The 19,006-nt window shown below is 45.0% G+C and overlaps 1 protein-coding gene across 1 annotated transcript in view; it reads right to left on the minus strand.

Moving 5' to 3' along the window:
- Window positions 1-6,842: 6,842 nt before the first annotated feature.
- LOC139409512 (serine/threonine-protein kinase Nek7-like) overlaps window positions 6,843-19,006 on the minus strand; it is a 141,811-nt gene continuing 129,647 nt past the window's right edge. The window contains exons 9-10 of the mRNA XM_071154773.1: window positions 13,000-13,113; window positions 6,843-7,748 (exon numbers count right to left, since the gene is read on the minus strand). Of these exons, the coding sequence (XP_071010874.1) occupies window positions 7,635-7,748; window positions 13,000-13,113 (228 nt within the window). The 3' untranslated portion in view covers window positions 6,843-7,634. The remainder of the gene's footprint in view (window positions 7,749-12,999; window positions 13,114-19,006) is intronic.

The raw sequence follows: 19,006 nt of genomic DNA on the forward strand, positions 1-19,006 counted from the left end.
TAGGTGGCAGTATGCACCCTTTCAGTTTGTTTCCCAACTCATAGAAATAGTAGAAGAACAATGACCACTTCAAAAATGGAGATAGCCTCAATGGCGCTGCCCATGCTCTCACAGACACCATAATGGGACAGATACACAGAAGAGTCCTCTATCATTCTCTATGGTTCAACTAAACATTACCAATGAACAATAGTCAACATTCACACAATCTAATGTTTCATCTATATAAACAAATGTTATAATAATACTAATAATATATGCCATTTAGCAGACACTCTATCCAAAGTGACTTAGTCATACGCACACAACTGTTTTACATATGGGTGGTCCAGGGAATCAAACCCACTATCCTGGCATTGCAAGTGCAATGCTCTACCAACTGAGCTACAGAGGACCCCCCCAAAAAATAACAGTTTGTTTTTATAGTGAATGCCCAATTTCCCCATATAACTATGGCTCTGATTAGTGCTGTAAAACACAGAAACAACCCCCAGTATCAATTCCACCTGTTTACTCATGTTTGTTTTGACTGTGTTCGTTTGTGGTTCCCTGGGAGCCATTTTGCCATGATGAGGTTGATCTGTGGTCCCTGGGGAGTTGATTACAGAAAGAGAGAGGGGGGGGGGGGGGGGTCGTGCCTCCCTGCTGCTGCTGTCTGGCCACAGGGGAAAGACATGACAAGGGGGAAGACAGGGGAGGTGGGGGGAGAAGAAGGACAGGGGAGGAGGAGGACAGGGCAGGTGCGGAGGAGGACAGGGGAGGACTCAGTGGGTAAGATGGAGATCTTGAGGAGGGTGGGGAGGACAGGGGAGGGGGAGGACAGGGGAGGAGGAGGACAGGAGAGGAGGAGGACAGGAGAGGAGGAGGACAGGAGGAGGACAGGAGAGGTGCGGAGGACGACGACAGGGGAGGACTCAGTGGGTAAGATGGAGCTCTTGAGGGAGGTGGGGAGGACAGGGGAGGGGGAGGACAGGGGAGGAGAATGACAAGAGAGGAGGAGGACAGGAGAGGTGCGGAGGACGACGACAGGGGAGGACTCAGTGGGTAAGATGGAGCTATTGAGGGAGGTGGGGAGGACAGTGAGGACAGGGGAGGAGGAGGACAGGAGAGGAGGAGGACAGGAGAGGAGGAGGACAGGAGAGGTGCGGAGGACGACGACAGGGGAGGACTCAGTGGGTAAGATGGAGCTCTTGAGGGAGGTGGGGAGGACAGGGACGGATGCAGGAGAGTTGGAGGAGATCTCGATAGCGGAGGCGGGGGAGAACTTGAGGGAGGGAGGGTGGGGGAGGTCTCAAAGGGCAACGGTAGTAGACACAGAAACATCTCATTATATATATATATAAATAAAAGTTGTGGACACCCCTTCAAATTAGTGGATTCGGCTATTTCAGCCACACCCGTTGCTGTCAGGTGTATAAAATCAAGCACACAGCCATTCAATCTCCATAGACAAACACTGGTAGTAGAATGGCCTTACTGAAGAGCTGAGGGACTTTCAACGTGGCACTGTCATAGGATGCCACCTTTCCAACATGTCAGTTTGCCAAATTTCTGCCCTGTTGGAGCTGCCCTGGTTAACTGTAAGTGCTGTTATTGTGAAGTGGAAATGACTAGAAGCAACAACGGCTCAGCCGCGAAGTGGTAGACCACACAATCTCACAGAACATGACCACCGAGTGCTGAAGCGCGTAAAAATCATCTGTCCTCGGTTGCAACACTCACTACAGAGTGCCAAACTGCCTCTGGAAGCAACGTCAGCACAATAACTGTTCGTTGGGAGCTTCATGTAATGGGTTTCAATGTCGGAGCATCTGCACACAAGCCTAAGATCAACATGCGCAATGCCAAGCTGGAGTGGTGTAAAGCTTGCCGCCATTGGACTCTGAAGCAGTGGAAACGCGATCTCTGGCGTGATGAATCAAGCTTCACAATCTGGCAGACTGACGGCGAAGAATATGGGTTTGGCGGATGCCAGGAGAACGCTACCTGTCCCAATGCATAGTGCCAACTTTAAAGTTTGGTGGAGGAGGAATAATGGTCTGGGGCTGTTTTACATGGTTCGAGCCCCTTAGTTCTAGTGAAGGGAAATCTTAACACTACATCATACAATGACATTCTAGATGATTCTGTGCTTCCAACTTTGTGGCAACAGGTTGGGGAAGGCCTGTTCCTGTTTCAGCATGACAATGCCCCCCTGCACAACGCGAGGTCCATACAGAAATGGTTTGTTGAGATCGGTGTCGAAGAACTTGACTGGCCTGCACAGAGCCCTGACCTCAACCCCATCGAACACCTTCGTGATGAATTGGAACGCCGACTGCGAGCCAGGCCTAATCGCCCAACATCAGTGCCCGACCTCACTAATGCTCTTGTGGCTGAATGGAAGCAAGTCCCCGCAGCAATGTTCAAACATCTAGTGGAAAGCCTTCCCAGAAGAGAGGAGGCTGTTATAGCACCAGAGGGGGGACCAACTCCATATTAATGACCATGATTTTGGAATGAGATGTTCGACGAGCAGGTGTCCACATATTTTTGGTCAAGTAGTGTATATGCTAATGATGCTTACAAACAACACTCATCATTTACTCAAATAATTCAGAGAATAGCTAGCTGCCTTGAACAGAAATAGATCTGTCTAATGTAAGGTGAACACATGGTTGAAGTGACTGGTGAGCATATGAAGAATGTGACAGGATTTGATGAGCGATATGTACATTCACAGGCATACACCAAATGAATGATGTCTGAACAAGGTGTGAGATTCTCTGAGATATATCCTATTTCTGAAGGAAGTGTGGAGAAGTGTGGAGAAACGTCAGGTTATCATCCAGACAATGTTCCAAAATAAAATAAATACTTAATTGCATTCAGTTAGCACACAAAGCACTGACGATGTGCATCTTGAAAGTCAGCCATGAAAACAAAACATAAACAGAATACATACCGGGGTTCCTTTTCTCCCCAACTCTTCACTACAGAGGGTCGGTATGAATAACACAGTATCATCATCATCATCACACTAACAGTGGAGCAGAGGTCATCGCCGGGCTTGGGTTGTATACCGGGGTATTTGGAAATAGTGACGAGATGGTTTTTCAACACTGTCAATACTATTGAAACTGTTAACTTGAAGTTTTTTCAATAACAAAAATAATATTTGTAGCTACTTTTTAAGCAAATACTTGCAGTTAACTTGTGCAAAACTTTTGTAGATAAAGCAGATTGCGTTCTTCATTTCACATGTCACGTTATTTGACATTATGAAGCTTAGCACAGTTCCCCAGGACTGTAGAGACAGTCGTGTTTGTTTGTAAATAGCACAACGGGAGAAAGCGGCTGTGTATTGACAGGAATCGCTTGATTTTGAAAGTCAACAGTGTTTTTTTGTGTTGCTTCAATAGAGTAAAATCAGGGACGTACAACTACAGCTTTCCTTCACAGAAAATACATCAGTTCAACACATTCGGCAGAAAATAGCTTCATTTTCATCAGATGATAACAGACTTGGCTGGCAGCCACAAGTAAATGAGTCTACAATCAAAAAGCTAAAACGATGCATGGCCATCATATTTCTGTTTATCATAGAAAGAATGTAGCCAGCTACATTTCCTAATATTAAGCTTAAAGTTAATCTTGAATTTCACCGGAGAAAAGTAGGCTGGCTACACATAGAGAAAAAGTGCAGAAGAAAAGTAGCAACACATCAGTCAGAGCGCTGTCTGCTGACCATTAGTGAATTCTCATCCCAGCAACTGAAGCACAAAATGAGTCAGATACCGAGCAGAAATTAAAATAAGAACCAGTTTAGATCTGTTTTTACGAAACACAGCAAGATTTCTTATGCGTTTTTATCTTTTTTTCCTCCGTAAAAATGATGATGCGTTAATGCACCCCCTACATTTAACTTGCTAGTCTAAATTACTGAATTCATACGGTAACGAGGCATCATATTGAGCACGGTTACATGCACACAATAATGCGATTGTGGATAGTCAGGTTATAGAATCATTTGTTCAAAATGTTTACATGCTTTGATAAATGCAGAAAATCGCCAATCAAAACTATCTTTTTACCAATGATATTTTTTTGCAAAGATTTTGATTCTGTCAAGTTTGTATGTGAAAACTATTTACACTTTCAGTTTTTCGGGAACTCACTTTTTCGGGAACTCAGCTACCAGCGCTGGCACATACACAGATCAACTACCCCACTGGAACGCTGATTAAACCATGTACGTGTCCTAATCATTTGAAGGATTGATCAGAAAACCAGGTGTTTTAATCGGCGTATGCTCACTTCGGTTATGACCTTAACTCCAATTAAGATAAGTAATGTACGGTGTTTACATGACTAATGCCATACTCGGCCTACTGCCATAATGAGTTTAATATTGATGTATTACTGTGTATGTAAACATATTTATTGTGTAAGCTTTCTGCCGTGTATGAGAAGTCATAGCTCTTTGGATTAATTATTTGTACAGCTGCCACTGCTATCTTTTGATATTCTTGCGTTTTTTTCTCCTCTTCGTTCTCAGCCCTTCTGCTTCTCCCCTATGTTCTCCAAGCAGAGCAGGCAGGCCTGTTGCCCTGGCGACTCCAGACTCCACACAGACACAGCGTGTATACATGCTGCTTCAGAGCCAGTACTGTTCTTCCTCTAGACAAGCATGCGTCAAAACTTTGTTCAATTGCACAATGTCTTTCGTTCGCATTTGCTTGTACATTTCCAAACTCACCAAAAATTACATTTCCGTAGCTCCTACCTATATATGTGGGACTTTATGAGCTGGATTGCCTGTCTTTGCACTCGTTAGCATATTTAGCTAGAAGCATCCATGGAAATTCTCTATTACTTGTGCTACTTTTGTTAACATTCTGGTAACAGACGCCAAATGGTATTTTTTGCTTGTTTTTTTGACACCCCCTTGTGTACTAAGCCGGTAATACTGTAAATCCCAGGATGAGAGAAGGACGGTATGACGATGTTAAAATCTGGAAACCACCCAAACCTAGTCATCACCCCTGGGAGCCATCTAACCCTATGTGTGTGTGTGTATGTGTGTGTGTGTGCCGTTAACAAGCACAAAATAGCCTCTGTGCTTTTCCTCCATATGACAACATCTATTATCTTCCTTAAGGCAAATACATTATTGCATATTCTACAATATGAATCAATTCTGTCCTGCATCACCAAAACAAGCGCAGAAAGAAGCAATGACAATTATGCAGGATGGAAGGAAGTAGAAAACAAGACTTAAATACTGACAATCCTCTTAAACTTTTATTTATTTGATCAGATAATGGTTATCTGCTATCATCTTAGCAATGTTTGCCATAAGCAGGGTTTGGGAGAAATGGATTACATTTAGAATGTAAACTAGCGAACCCTGACCATAAGATGGGGATGGGGAGTAAAATACATTCTGATAGCAGGTCATTACTGATAAGGCATGTGTTGTTCTGATAGCAGGTCATTATTGATAAGGCATGTGTTGTTCTGATAGCAGGTCATTACTGATAAGGCATGTGTTGTTCTGATAGCAGGTCATTACTGATAAGGCATGTGTTGTTCTGATAGCAGGTCATTACTGATAAGACATGTGTTGTGTGATAAGGCATGTGTTGTTCTGATAGTTCATTATTGATAAGGCATGTGTTGTTCTGATAGAAGGTAATTATTGATAAGGCATGTGTTGTTCTGATAGAATGTCATTATTGATAAGGCATGTGTTGTTCTGATAGAAGGTCATTATTGATAAGGCATGTGTTGTTCTGATAGAATGTCATTATTGATAAGGCATGTGTTGTTCTGATAGAAGGTTATTATTGATAAGGAATTTATTTAAACTAACAATGCTTCCTCACTGTTGAACTGGTTTTCCATCAGTTACAGACAGAGGGAGAAGAGCTGAGAAAGGAAGGCATTGTACGTGTTAGAATGGTGTGTACAGAATATTCTACTGTAGAGGATTTGGTGTGTAAAAGACAGAAATTGAATATTGACATGGAAAATACCAGCCATTCAGTTGGTGGGACAATATAACTGGAATATACCAGCCAATCAGTTGGTGGGACAATAGAACTGGAATATACCAGCCAATCAGTTGGTGGGACAATAGAACTGGAATATACCAGCCAATCAGTTCGTGGGACAATAGAACTGGAATATACTAGCCAATCAGTTGGTGGGACAATAGAACTGGAATATACCAGCCAATCAGTTGGTGGGACATAGAACTGGAATATACCAGCCAATCAGTTGGTGGGACAATAGAACTGGAAAATACCAGCCAATCAGTTGGTGGGACAATAGTGAGTCAAACAAATGAGATGATCAGCAAGTCGTGTAATATCCTGTATCTCCTGCATTCTATCACTGTTGTTCATTTCCCCAATCACAACCCCACTAAGGTGATTCGATGTGTAAACACAATCACTGTTAAACATCTCTCCTCCACCCTACTACCACCTGAAAAAACTAAAACACACCAATAAACAAATCAAAACAAAATAGGTGACTACTAGCTAGCTATCCCAAGTTGAAGAGTTTTTACAACTAAAATATAAAATAGAGGACTGATCTTTGGGTTGGTGGTTCAAAGTGTTAGTTAGAACTAATAACTATCACCAGGTACTTCAGGTGGCATTTGGTTTCTCGTCATGGACGGCCCTAACCAGAGAAAGAGGCGCCAGGTAGCCTAGCGGTTAAGAGAGTTGAGCCAGTTCCCGAACCGACATCTGTTTATGTGCCCTTGAGCAAAGCACTTTAACCCTAATTGCACCTGAAAGTTACTCTGGATAAGAGTGTCTGCTAAATTAACAAAATAAAATGATAATACATTTAAAAAATGGAAATAAAGCTTTTATATTTGAAATTATAACATCATTATTACATTCAACCAAGTACATACATGTATAACCTCAGTGTTAACTTGCAGCATCTCTCTACCTACCTCTTCACTAGTTCTCTCTTTGCTCTTTGGGGTAAAAGCCACCCCCCTCCTAGACACATTCATCACCACATTACCTCACCACCCTGTCAGTACCGGGGTACAAAGTGCAACATTTAACCATCTAAACACTAGATTTCTTCTTCTTCTTCTTTCCGTCTGTATTTTTGATTGGATCTCGATACTATAGCTCTCCAGATAAACTACATCTAACAGGATGTTCTGTTACTAAAATACCTAACAGTACAACACTAAACATTCATATGGCAGATTCCTCTGTGATACAGGCTGTGTACATATGGAGACAGTACATATGGAGACAGTGCATATGCTGCTATTTCTATTTAACTACGTCAGGACCGGGCCTCCCGAGTGACGCAGCGGTCTAAGGCAGGGCCAGGCAGGGCAGGGCAGGGGGCACCATCAGAACATTCTTAGCTGCAGCCATCTTTAAGCTCAATGGGAATAGATACAGGACATATCTGGGACATACAGACAGCACTCCCTTCTCCTAAACAAAAACAACCTTAACAATACAGAGACCTCGGAACAACTGAACTTCGGAATACATGATTGTGTGAAAGACAACATCGATGTCTGCCTGTCCTTCTGTGGAGGTGAGGGAAGAGAGGAGAGGAGAGGAGGAGAGGAGTGCAGGTCGTAGTGTGTCTCCGGTGAAGACTTAGCTGCCCAGCTGCGTCTGGCGTTGCATGTGTTTGGCAATATCATACACGTATATGATGTCAGCCCTCTTCTCTGGGTCGGGGTTAATACACATATCTACCACCTTTCTCAGCTGGATGGAGAGAGACAGAGAGACAGAGAGAGAGACAGAGAGAGAGAGAGACAGAGAGAGAGAGAGGGAGACAAAGAGAGACAGAGAGACACAGAGAGAGAGACAGAGAGAGAGACAGAGAGAGAGAGAGACAGAGAGAGAGAGAGGGAGACAAAGAGAGACAGAGAGAGAGAGAGGGAGACAAAGAGAGACAGAGAGAGAAAGAGACAGAGAGAGAGAGAGGGAGACAAAGAGAGACAGAGAGACACAGACAGAGAGACAGAGAGAGAGACAGAGAGAGAGAGAGACAGAGAGAGAGAGAGGGAGACAAAGAGAGACAGAGAGACACAGAGAGAGAGACAGAGAGACAGAGAGAGAGAGACAGAGAGACAGAGAGAGAGAGAGGGAGACAAAGAGAGACAGAGAGACACAGAGAGAGAGACAGAGAGAGAGACAGAGAGAGAGAGAGGGAGACAAAGAGAGACAGAGAGACACAGAGAGAGAGACAGAGAGAGAGACAGAGAGAGAGAGAGGGAGACAAAGAGAGACAGAGAGACACAGAGAGAGAGACAGAGAGACACAGAGAGAGAGACAGAGAGACAGAGATATCAGCTATTAGACCGTATCGTGAGACAAAGCATAAAAAGAGCTGTCTGTCTGTGGTGTTAAAAGAACATTCCAGACAAATGAATAAATCTAATGACAGAAACACATTCTTAAATCTCTCATTGTCACCCTCCTCCTTTTCCGATAGCAGCTAGCAGGCTACAGGTGCTGTAACTAAATACAGCGGGGGGTGGGGGGGGGTAATAGTGTGTTAATTACCCCACGGCCTTGTGAATCTACTTTCAGTCAACCTGAGACACACACACACACTTGCTCGCACATCGCTAAAATCAGACAGACAGACAGACAGACACACACACACACACCCACCCCGGAGGGGAGCGGCTTACTGGAGCGGATAGAGGGGCTGAGAGGTGGAACAGTGACCACCATCATTAAAAAAAGGAATACAAATCAAAGAAAGAAAAGAAAGCGCATGTGCGAGGTCGCTATGGTAACCGCCTGCCGACTTCCTGACCGCTGTTATGTGGTGCTGGGCTCGGCAAGTCCTCGACATGCAGCGTACGGTGTGTGTGTGTGTCAGGGTGTGTGTGTGTCAGGGTATGTGTGTGTGTGTGTGTGTGTGTGTGTGTGTGTGTCTGTATATGTCAGGGTGTGTGTGTCAGGGTGTGTGTGTGTGTGTGTGTGTGTGTGTGTGTGTGTGTATGTCAGGGTGTGGGTGTGTGTCAGGGTATGTGTGTGTGTGTGTGTGTGTGTGTGTGTGTGTATGTCAGGGTGTGTGTGTGTGTGATACAAATGCAGACAGTCTGAGAATTAGTCCCATAGAATGGAGAGAGGAGGATGAGTGATGAAGAGATATGTAAAATATGTAAAATATTTATGTTCCTCTTCGCAGCGGCGAGATAAGGGGGGGTAGAGGGATGGAGTCAGGTGGAAGGGGGAGAAAGGGGGGAGCGAACGGAGGAGACAGTAAATGACAGAACAAAGATGAGCAGCTGACAGTTTTCTGCCGATGCTTCAGGAGCTTTGTTTACATCCAGACAGGCGCTCCAGGCACCCTCATCCCTCCACCTCCCTCTCTCTCCCTTCCCATCTCTCTCTTTCCTGAATGGGGTGATAGAGGGTGATATGGTGGCTGGGTGGTGGGGAATCATGGGTAGCGCACACACACACACAACAAGCAATCAGCAGCAGTCTGTAGGTTGGCCATCTATAACCACAGATAGATAGTTCTATATTACATTTTATGCAATGTCTGTGCACAGCCCAGAGACGGCGCTGGAATGGATGGCTGCCATTTTACGGGCCCCTAAACAATTGTGCTATTTTACGTGTTTTTCAAAATTGTTGTAATTTTGTACATAATGTTGCTGCTACCATCTCCTATGACCGAAAAGAGCTTCCCTGTATCAGAACACCGATTACTCACCTCGAAATGGACGAATAGTTTGTATTTAATGAGTCCGACGCGAAGGATATACTGTTTCTCTGAGACCAGGCACAAATCCCTGTCATTCGAGGGAAGAAAAGACAGGGGGCGGAGATCAGGGAGCCTTGTGAGAATTCGTCGGCGACCGCCTCTACCATCTGTTGTATTGGCCAACTTGAGAATAAACTGGCAATCACTGGAGAATAAACTGGATGAGCTCCGTTCAAGACTATCCTACCAATGGGACATTAAAACTGTAATATCGTATGTTTAACCGAGTCGTGGCTGAATGACAACACAGATAATATACAGTTGGCTGTGTTTTCCATGCATAGGCAGGACAGTACAGCTACGGCCAATAAGATGAGGGGTGGTGGTGTGTGTCTATTGGTCAATCACTGCTGGTGCGCGATGTCTAATATTAAGGTAGTCTCTAGGTATTGCTCCCCTGAGGTAGATTACGTCATGATAAACGGTAGACCACACTATCTACCAAGAGAGTTTCCATTTATATTTTTCGTAGCTGTCTATTTACCACCACAAACCGATGCTGGCACAACGACCGCACTCAGCTGTATAGGGCCATAAGCGAACAAGAAAATGCTCATCCAGAAGCGGCGCTCCTAGTGGCCGGGGACTTTAATGCAGGCAAACTTAAATCATTTTACCTCACTTCTACCAGCATGTCACATGTGCAACCAGAGGGGGAAAAAAACTCTAGACCACCTTTACTCCACACACGGGGCGGCAGGGTAGCCTAGTGGTTAGAGCGTTGGACTAGTAACTGGAAGGTTGCAAGTTCAAACCCCCGAGCTGACAAGGTACAAATCTGTCGTTCTGCCCCTGAACAGGCAGTTAACCCACTGTTCCTAGGCCGTCATTGAAAATAAGAATTTGTTCTTAACTGACTTGCCTAGTTAAATAAAATAAAAAATCAACACACAGAGACGCATACAAAAGCTCTCCCTCGCCCTCCATTTGGAAAATCTGACCATAATTATATCCTCCTGATTCCTGCTTATAAGCGAAAACTAAAAACAGGAAGTACCAGTGACTCACTCAATACGGAATGCCCTCAGATTAACCATCAACAGGCAAAGCCTCAATACAGGACTAAGATTGCATCCTACTACACCGGCTCTGATGCTCATTGGACGTGGCAGGGCTTGCAAACGATTACAGACTACAAAGGGAAACTCAGCCACGAGCTGCCCATTGTCACAAGCCTACAAGTTGGGCTAAATGCCTTTTATGCTCGCTTCAAAGCAAGCAAAACTGAAGCATTCATGAGAGCACCAGCTGTTTTGGACAACGGTGTGATCATGCTCTCCATGGGGCCGATGAGAGCAAGACCTTTAAACAGGTCAACATTCACAAGGCCTTGAGGCCATACGGATTACCAGAACGTTTACTCAGAGCATGCGTGGACCAACTGGTGAGTGTCTTCACTGACATTTTCAACCTCTCCTTGACTGAGTCTGTAATACCTACACGTGTCAAGCAGACCACCATAGTCCCTGTGCCCAAGAAAGCGAAGTTAACCTGCCTAAATGATTACCGCCCTGTTGCACTCACGTTGGTAGCCATGAAGTGCTTTGAAAGGCTGGTCATGGATCACATCAACCGCATTCTCCCGGATACCCTAGACCGACTCCAATTCACATACCACCCAAACAGATCCACAGATGACGCAATCTCATTCCACACTGCCCTTTCCCACCTGGACAAAAGGAACACCTACGTGAGAATACTGTTCATTGACTACAGCTCAGCGTTCAGCAACATAGTGCCCTCAAAGCTCATCACTAAGCTAAGGACCCTTGGACTAAACACCTCCCTCTGCAACTGGATCCTGGACTTCCTGACGGGCCACCCCACATCTGCCACGCTGATCCTCAACACGGGGGTCCCTCAGGGGTGTGTGCTCAGTCCCCTCATGTACTCACTGTTCACCCATGACTGCATGGCCAAGCACGACTCCAACACCATCATTAAGTTTGCTGACGACACAACTGTGGTAGGTCTGATCACCGACAACGATGAGACAAACACACTATAGGCAGGAGGTCAGAGACGTGGCAGTGTGGTGCCAGGACAACAACCTCTCCCTCAATGTGAGCAAGACACAGGAGATGATAGTGGACTACAAGAAAAGGAGGGCCGAACAAACCCCCATTAACATCGACGGGGCTGTAGTGGAGCGGGTTGAGAGCTTCAAGTTCCGTGGTGTCCACATCACCAACAAACTACCATAGTCTAAACACACCAAGACAGTCGTGAAGATGGCACGACAAAACCTTTTCCCCCTCAGGAGACTGAAATGATTTGTCATTGGTCCCCAGATGCTCAAAAGGTTCTACAGCTGCATCATTGAGAGCATCACTGGTTGCATCACCGCCTGGTATGGCAACTGCTCAGCATCCGAACATAAGGCTTTACAGAGGGTAGTGGGTACTGCCCAGTACATCACTGGTGCCAAGCTTCATGCCATCCAGGACCTATATACTAGGTGATGTCAGAGGAAGGCCCAAAAAGTGGTCAAAGACTCAGTCATAGACTGTTTTCTCTGTTCCCGCACGGCAAGCGGTACCTGAGCGCCAAGTCTAGGACCAAAAGCCTCCTTAACAGCTTCTACCCCCAAGCCATAAGACTGCTGAACAATTAATCAAATGGCCAGCCGGACTATTTACATTGACCCCCCCCCCCCATTGTTTTTACACTGATTCAACTCACTGGTATTATCTATCCATAGTCACTTTACCCCTACCTACATGTACAAATATCCTTGACTAACCTGTACCACCGCACATCGACTTGCTACTGGTTCCCCGTTTTTGTTATTTTGTGTTAGTGTTTACTTTATTTTAGTTTATTTAGTAAAAGTTTTCTTAACACTATTCCGTGAACTGCATTTTTGGCTTAAGGTATGTAAGCATTTCACAAACACCTGTTGTATTTGGCGCATGTGACAAATACAATTGGATTTGAAAACACATGCACAACTACAACTGAAGGATATATGACACTAAATACGCCATTCAGATTCAGCCAGTTCTTACCTAGAGGCTTTTAATAGAATATGATCACTTACAAGTTGCAGTTCTGGCTAACCCATAGTAATGTTCCATACTTTCCCATTGGTTTGGGATGAGGCCTGCAGATGTATTTTAATGTATGTAGTGGGCTATACTACTGATTCCAGGGTCAACGAGTGAGATTTGGGGGTGAGAGATGGAGAGAAGGTGAAAGAGTGTAAAGTGAGAGTTGGAGAAGTACCTCTTCAGAGTAGTGGTCAGATGGAAGTGGAGGGTAGTCACACTGCTCTATCTTCTTACAAAGAGAGTACAGGTTCATCTTATCACCGTAGAACGGGCTCTGGAGAGCTGCCATCTGAGGGAAGAAGGGAGACATTTAGTTAAGGATCCAGGCTGTATCACATCCGGCCGTGATTGGGAGTCCTATAGGGCAGCGCACAATTTGCCCAGTGTCGTCCGGGTTTGGCCGGGGTAGGCCGTCATTGTAAATATTAATTTGTTCTTAACTGAATTGCCTAGTTAAATAAAGGTTAAATGAAAAACATTTAATGAAAAAAATACACAAATACACACAACTCTCTGGAAGACAAAGAAAACACTTCATCTGAATGTGGCCTTCTCGATGTACACAGTGTACAAAAAAAAAGGAACACCTGCACTTTCCATGGCATACTGACCTCGTAAATCCAGGTGAAATGTATTATTCCTTATTGATGTCAATAAGGGATCTACACTACAATCAGTGTATCTGAAGGGGAGGAGACAGGTTAAATAAGGATGTTTAAGTCTTGAGACAATTGAGACATGGATTGTGTATGTGTGCCATTCAGAGGGTGAATGGGCTAGACAAAAGATGTAAGTGCCTTTGAACAGGGTATGGTAGTAGGTGCCAGGCACACTGGTTTGAGTGTGTCAAGAACTGAAAAGCTGCTGGGTTTTTCACGCTCAACAGTTTCCCATGTGTATCACTAATGGTCCACCACCCAAAGGACATCCAGCCAACTTGACACAACTGTGGGAGTCACCGTGGGCCAGCATCCCTGTGGAACGCCTTCAACACCTTGTAGAGTCCATGACCTGATGAATTGAGGCTGTTCTGAGGGGAAAAGGGGGTGCAACTCAATACTAGGAAGGTGTTCCTAATGTTTTGTACACTCAGTGTATGTGTGACCACTGGACTGAAGTCTGTGTATGTGTGAGATAGAGAATGGTTGGATTTCAAATCAACTGAACCAAAAAATGTAATCCCAGGAAGTTTATTTTTGGTTGTTTGTTTCCCTCCAGTTGACTGGTTTTCTCCTGCTCCGTTTCTCTATTAAAACTAAGAGGAGAAAGGAGGGAGAAGGGGGGATATCTCAGTTAGGTGGAACAGAGAGGCCCCTTCTCTGAAAAAGGCAGGCGAGCGTAGCCACAGAGAAGAGGAAGAGTGGAGGAGAAGGGAAGGAGGGAGAGTGGGTAAAGGAGGATATAGGCAGAGTGGAGAAAGGTGGGAGGAAGGGGAGAGTAGGTAGAGGAGAGGCAGACATTAGCTGAAGCAGCCATCGAGACTGGTGTCACTTTTCTTCCAGATGTTCCATTATCTCACCCCTTTTCTCTCTCTCTTCCTCACACCATCTTTATCATTTACCAGCGCTTAATCAAGCAACCAAGGGGTTGCCTAGCAACGAGGGGAGGATAGGAAAGGAGACACATTGCTTCCATCGAAGCAGTTATTCAACCCCTCTCTCCATCCCTCCATCTAACAGGGGGTGTTGGACATGGTTAAGACAGGCTCTGTCAGCCAATAAGAAGTTAGGATGATGGTGCTAGAATATCTCCCCTCGACATCCCCCCCACTGCATCATCACTTACACACACTATTGTAGCACACTGTGTGTGTGTGGCAGGGGGAGAGGTAGGGTTCTGGCATGTATTCCTTGGAGAGAGAGAGGGAGGAAGGGAGGGAGTAAGAGAGGCCAGGAGGGAGTAAGAGAGAGAGAGAGAAAGATTGAGAGAGAAAGAGAGAAAGTGAGAGAAAGAGAGAGAAAGAGAGAGAAAGTGAGAGAAAGAGAGAGAGAGAAAGAGACAGAGACCAGGAGAGAGAGAGAGAGACAGAGAGAGAGAGAGAGAGAGAGAGAAAGAGAGAGAGAGAAAGACCAGGAGAAAGAGAGAGAAAGAGAAAGAGAGAGAAAGAGAGAGAAAGAGAGAAAGAGAGAGAAAGAGAGAGAACGAGAGAAAGAGAGAGAGAGAGAGAGAGAGAGACAGAGACCAGGAGAGAGAGAGAGAAAGAGAGACAGAGAGAGAGAGAGATACCAGGAGGGAGTGAGAGAGAGAAAGAGAAAGAGAGAGAGACCAGGAGGGAGTGAGAGAGAGACCAGGAGGGAGTGAGAGAGAAAGAGAGAGAGAGAGAAAGAGAAAGAGAGAGAGACCAGGAGGGAGTGAGAGACCAGGAGGGAGTGAGAGAGAGAGAAAGATACAGAGAAAGAGAGAAAGAGAGAAAGAGAGAGAGAGAGAAAGAGAGAGAGAGAGAGAGAAAGAGAGAGAGAGAGAGAGAGAGAGAGAGAGAGAGAGAGAGAGATGGTAGGGGTAGGCAGACAGCAGCTGTGGCCAGTAAAGGGTTGTACCATTGTATTTTCATGCATCTTCTGCTTTTGACAGAAGAAAAATGTCAACTGTCCTGTTTGTATTTGGGAGTTTTTGCACTATTCATCTGGTTCATTAGGGTCTGTTACTACTGGCCCCTGACAGCTGCCGGCCCTGCACACACACAGGGCCCCCCCACTCTCTCAGACTCACTGCAGGCTGGGCGTCATGGCGATAGGCGAGATGACTGACTCACTCTATGACCTCTAGGACCTGTGTGTGGGCTCATTGGTATTCCAGGGTTTGTTGCCGCACACGCACGCCTGCTGTCTGTCTGAGGGACTGCTGGTGGCATGCACACACACACCTCACTTTTTTCTCTTGCTGGTTGTATGCCTCCTCCTCGCCCATCTAGCACGGTCGCTGTGCAGTGTCTGTGTTCTTCTCTACAGTTCAGTCTGAGTTAGCATGAGGCCCTGGCCATGTTAAGGAGGACGTATGTTAGGTCTATAGTTGTGGCCACAAGTTTTGAAAACTACACAGATATACATTTTCACAAAGTCTGCTGCCACAGTTTGTATGACGGCAATTTGCATATACTCCAGAATGTTATGAAGAGTGATTCGATGAATTGCAATTAATTGCAAAGTCCCTCTTTGCCATGCAAATGAACTGAATCCCCCAAAAACATTTGCATTGCATTTCAGCCCTGCCACAAAAGGACCAACTGACATCATGTCAGTGATTCTCATTAAAACAGGTGTGAGTGTTGATGAGGACAAGGCTGGAGATCACTCTGTCATGCTGAATGAGTTCAAATAACAGACTGGAAGCTTCAAAAGGAGGGTGGTACTTGGAATCATCGTTCTTCCTCTGTCAAATATGGTTACCTGCAAGGAAACAAGATTGCACCTAGATCAACCATTTATCGGATCATCAAGATCTTCAAGGAGAGCGGTTCAATTGTTGTGAAGAAGGCTTTAGGGCACCCAAGAAAGTCCAGCAAGTGCCAAGACCGTCTCCTAAAGTTGATTCAGCTGCGGGATTGGGGCACCACCAGTACAGAGCTTACTCAGGAATGGCAGCAGGCAGGTGTGAGTACATCTGCACGCACAGTGAGGCGAAGACTTTTTGGAGGATGTCCTGGTGTCAAGAAGGGCAGCAAAGAAGCCACTTCTCTCCAGGAAAAACACCAGGGACAGACTGATATTCTGCAAAAGGTACAGGGATTGGACTTCTGAGGACTGGGGTAAAGTCATTTTCTCTGATGAATCCCCTTTCATCCGGAAACAAGCTTGTCCGGAGAAGACAAGGTGAGCGCTACCATCAGTCCTGTGTCATGCCAACAGTAAAACATCCTGAGACCATTCATGTGTGGGTTTGCTTCTCAGCCAAGAGAATGGGCTCACTCACAATTTTGCCTAAGAACACAGCCATGAATAAAGAATGGTACCAACACATCCTCTGAGAGCAACTTCTCCCAACCATCCAGGAATAGTTTGGTGACTAACAATGCCTTTTCCAGCATGATGGAGTACCTTGCCATAAGGCAAAGTGATAACTAAGTGCCTCGGGGAACCAAACATCGATATTTTGGGTTCATGGCGAAGAAACTCCCCAGACCTTAATCCCATTGAGACCTTGTGGAATGGGTGGACACACAAAACCCCACAAATTCTGACAAACTCCAAGCATTGATTATGCAAGAATGGGCTGCCATCAGTCAGGTTCAGAAGTTAATTGACAGCATGCCAGGGCGGATTGCATGCCAGGGCGGATTGCATGCCAGGGCGGATTGCATGCCAGGGTGGATTGCATGCCAGGGCGGATTGCATGCCAGGGCGGATTGCATGCCAGGGCGGATTGCATGCCAGGGCGGATTGCATGCCAGGGCAGACACTTATGAAATGCTTGTAATTATACTTCAGTATTCTATTGTAACATCTGACAAAATATCTAAAGACACTGAAGCAGCAAACTTTGTGTCATTCTCAAAAGTTTTGGCCACGACTGTAGACAGCTACAAAAAAATACAGATGAAAACTCTCTAGGTAGATAGTGTGGTCTACAGCATATCATGAGATACTCTACCTCAGGTGAGCAAAACTCGAGACTTCCTTAGATATCGTGCAGCAGAGCTGTTATTTGCAAAAATACATAGTCCGTGCCCGAGAACACTAAGATAACCTGCCTAAATGACTACCAACCCATAGCACTCACGTCTGTAGCCATGAAGTGCTTTGAACGGCTGGTCATAATCAACACCATTGTCCCAGAAACCCTAGACCCATTCCAATTTGCATACCGCCCCAACAGATCCACAGATGATGCAATCTCTATTGCACTCCACACTGCCCTCTCCCACCTGGACAAAAGGAACACCTATGTGAGAATGCTGTTCATTGACAACAGCTCAGCGTTCAACACCATAGTGCCCTCAAAGCTCATCAATAAACTAAGGATCCTGGGACTAAACACCTTCCTCTGCAACTGGATCCTGGACTTCCTGACGGGCCGCCCCCAGGTGGTAAGGGTAGGTAACAACACATCCGCCACACTGATCCTCAACACGGGGGCCCCTCAGGGGTGCGTGCTCAGTCCCCTACTGTACTCCCCTACTGATTTAATGATAATGCAGAGGATTTTCCCAAGGTTGCTGTTGACGCATATTCCACATTAGTTATTGGGGTCAAATTTGTCTCCACTTTTGTGGATTGGGGTTATCAGTGCTTGGTTCCAAATATTGGGGAAGATGCCAGAGCTGAGGATGATGTTAAAGAGTTTAAGTATAGCCAATTGGAATTTGTGGTGTGTATATTTTATAATGTCATGTAGGATACCATCAACACCACAGGCCTTTTTGGGTTGGAAGGTTTGTATTTTGTCCTGTAGTTCATTTAATGTAATTGGAGATTCCAGTGGCTTCTGGTAGTCTTTTGGGGATGCAGGGTAGCCTAGTTGTTAGAGCGTTGGACTAGTAACCGGAAGGTTGCAAGTTCAAACCCCCGAGCTGACAAGGTACAAATCTGTCATTTGTACCACCGTTCCTAGACCGTCATTGAAAATAAGAATTTGTTCTTAACTGACTTGCCTAGTTAAATAAAGGTAAAATAATTGCTGATTCTAAAAATGTTTGTTCATTGTTATAGAGCAAAGAAGACTGGTTTATCCACACATCTCCATTTTGGATAGATAACTCTTCGTGTTGTTGTTTGTTTAGATAGTTCTAATTTCCCCAGAAGTGGTTAGATTCTATCTTCAATGACATTGAGCTGATTTCTGATTTCTATGTATTTGGTTGGATTTGTTTCTCAATTTCTTAAATTTTTGCATTTTCATCAAACTATTTGTCATTGTTGTTAATTTTCTAAGGTTGTCTGATTGACATTTTTAGATTTCGTAGGGAAGCTGAAAGGTCAAATATAGTGTTTAGGTTTCCTACTGCCAAGTTTACACCTTCACTATTACAGTGAAATATTTTATCCAGGAAGTTGTCTAAAAGGGATTGAATTTGTTGTTGCCTAATTGTTTTTTTGGTAGGTTTACACACTACTTTCCTTCCATCTATAACATGTCTTTTAATATTGTGCAGTTCCTTTGACTTTGATGCCTAATGAGTATTGCTCTCTCTCCCTTGTTGTATAGAACAGCCTTTCAGATAGAATCAGCCCTCCCCTGTTGTATAG

Source organism: Oncorhynchus clarkii, chromosome 5, assembly GCF_045791955.1.
Source record: "Oncorhynchus clarkii lewisi isolate Uvic-CL-2024 chromosome 5, UVic_Ocla_1.0, whole genome shotgun sequence".
Lineage (NCBI taxonomy): Eukaryota > Metazoa > Chordata > Actinopteri > Salmoniformes > Salmonidae > Oncorhynchus > Oncorhynchus clarkii.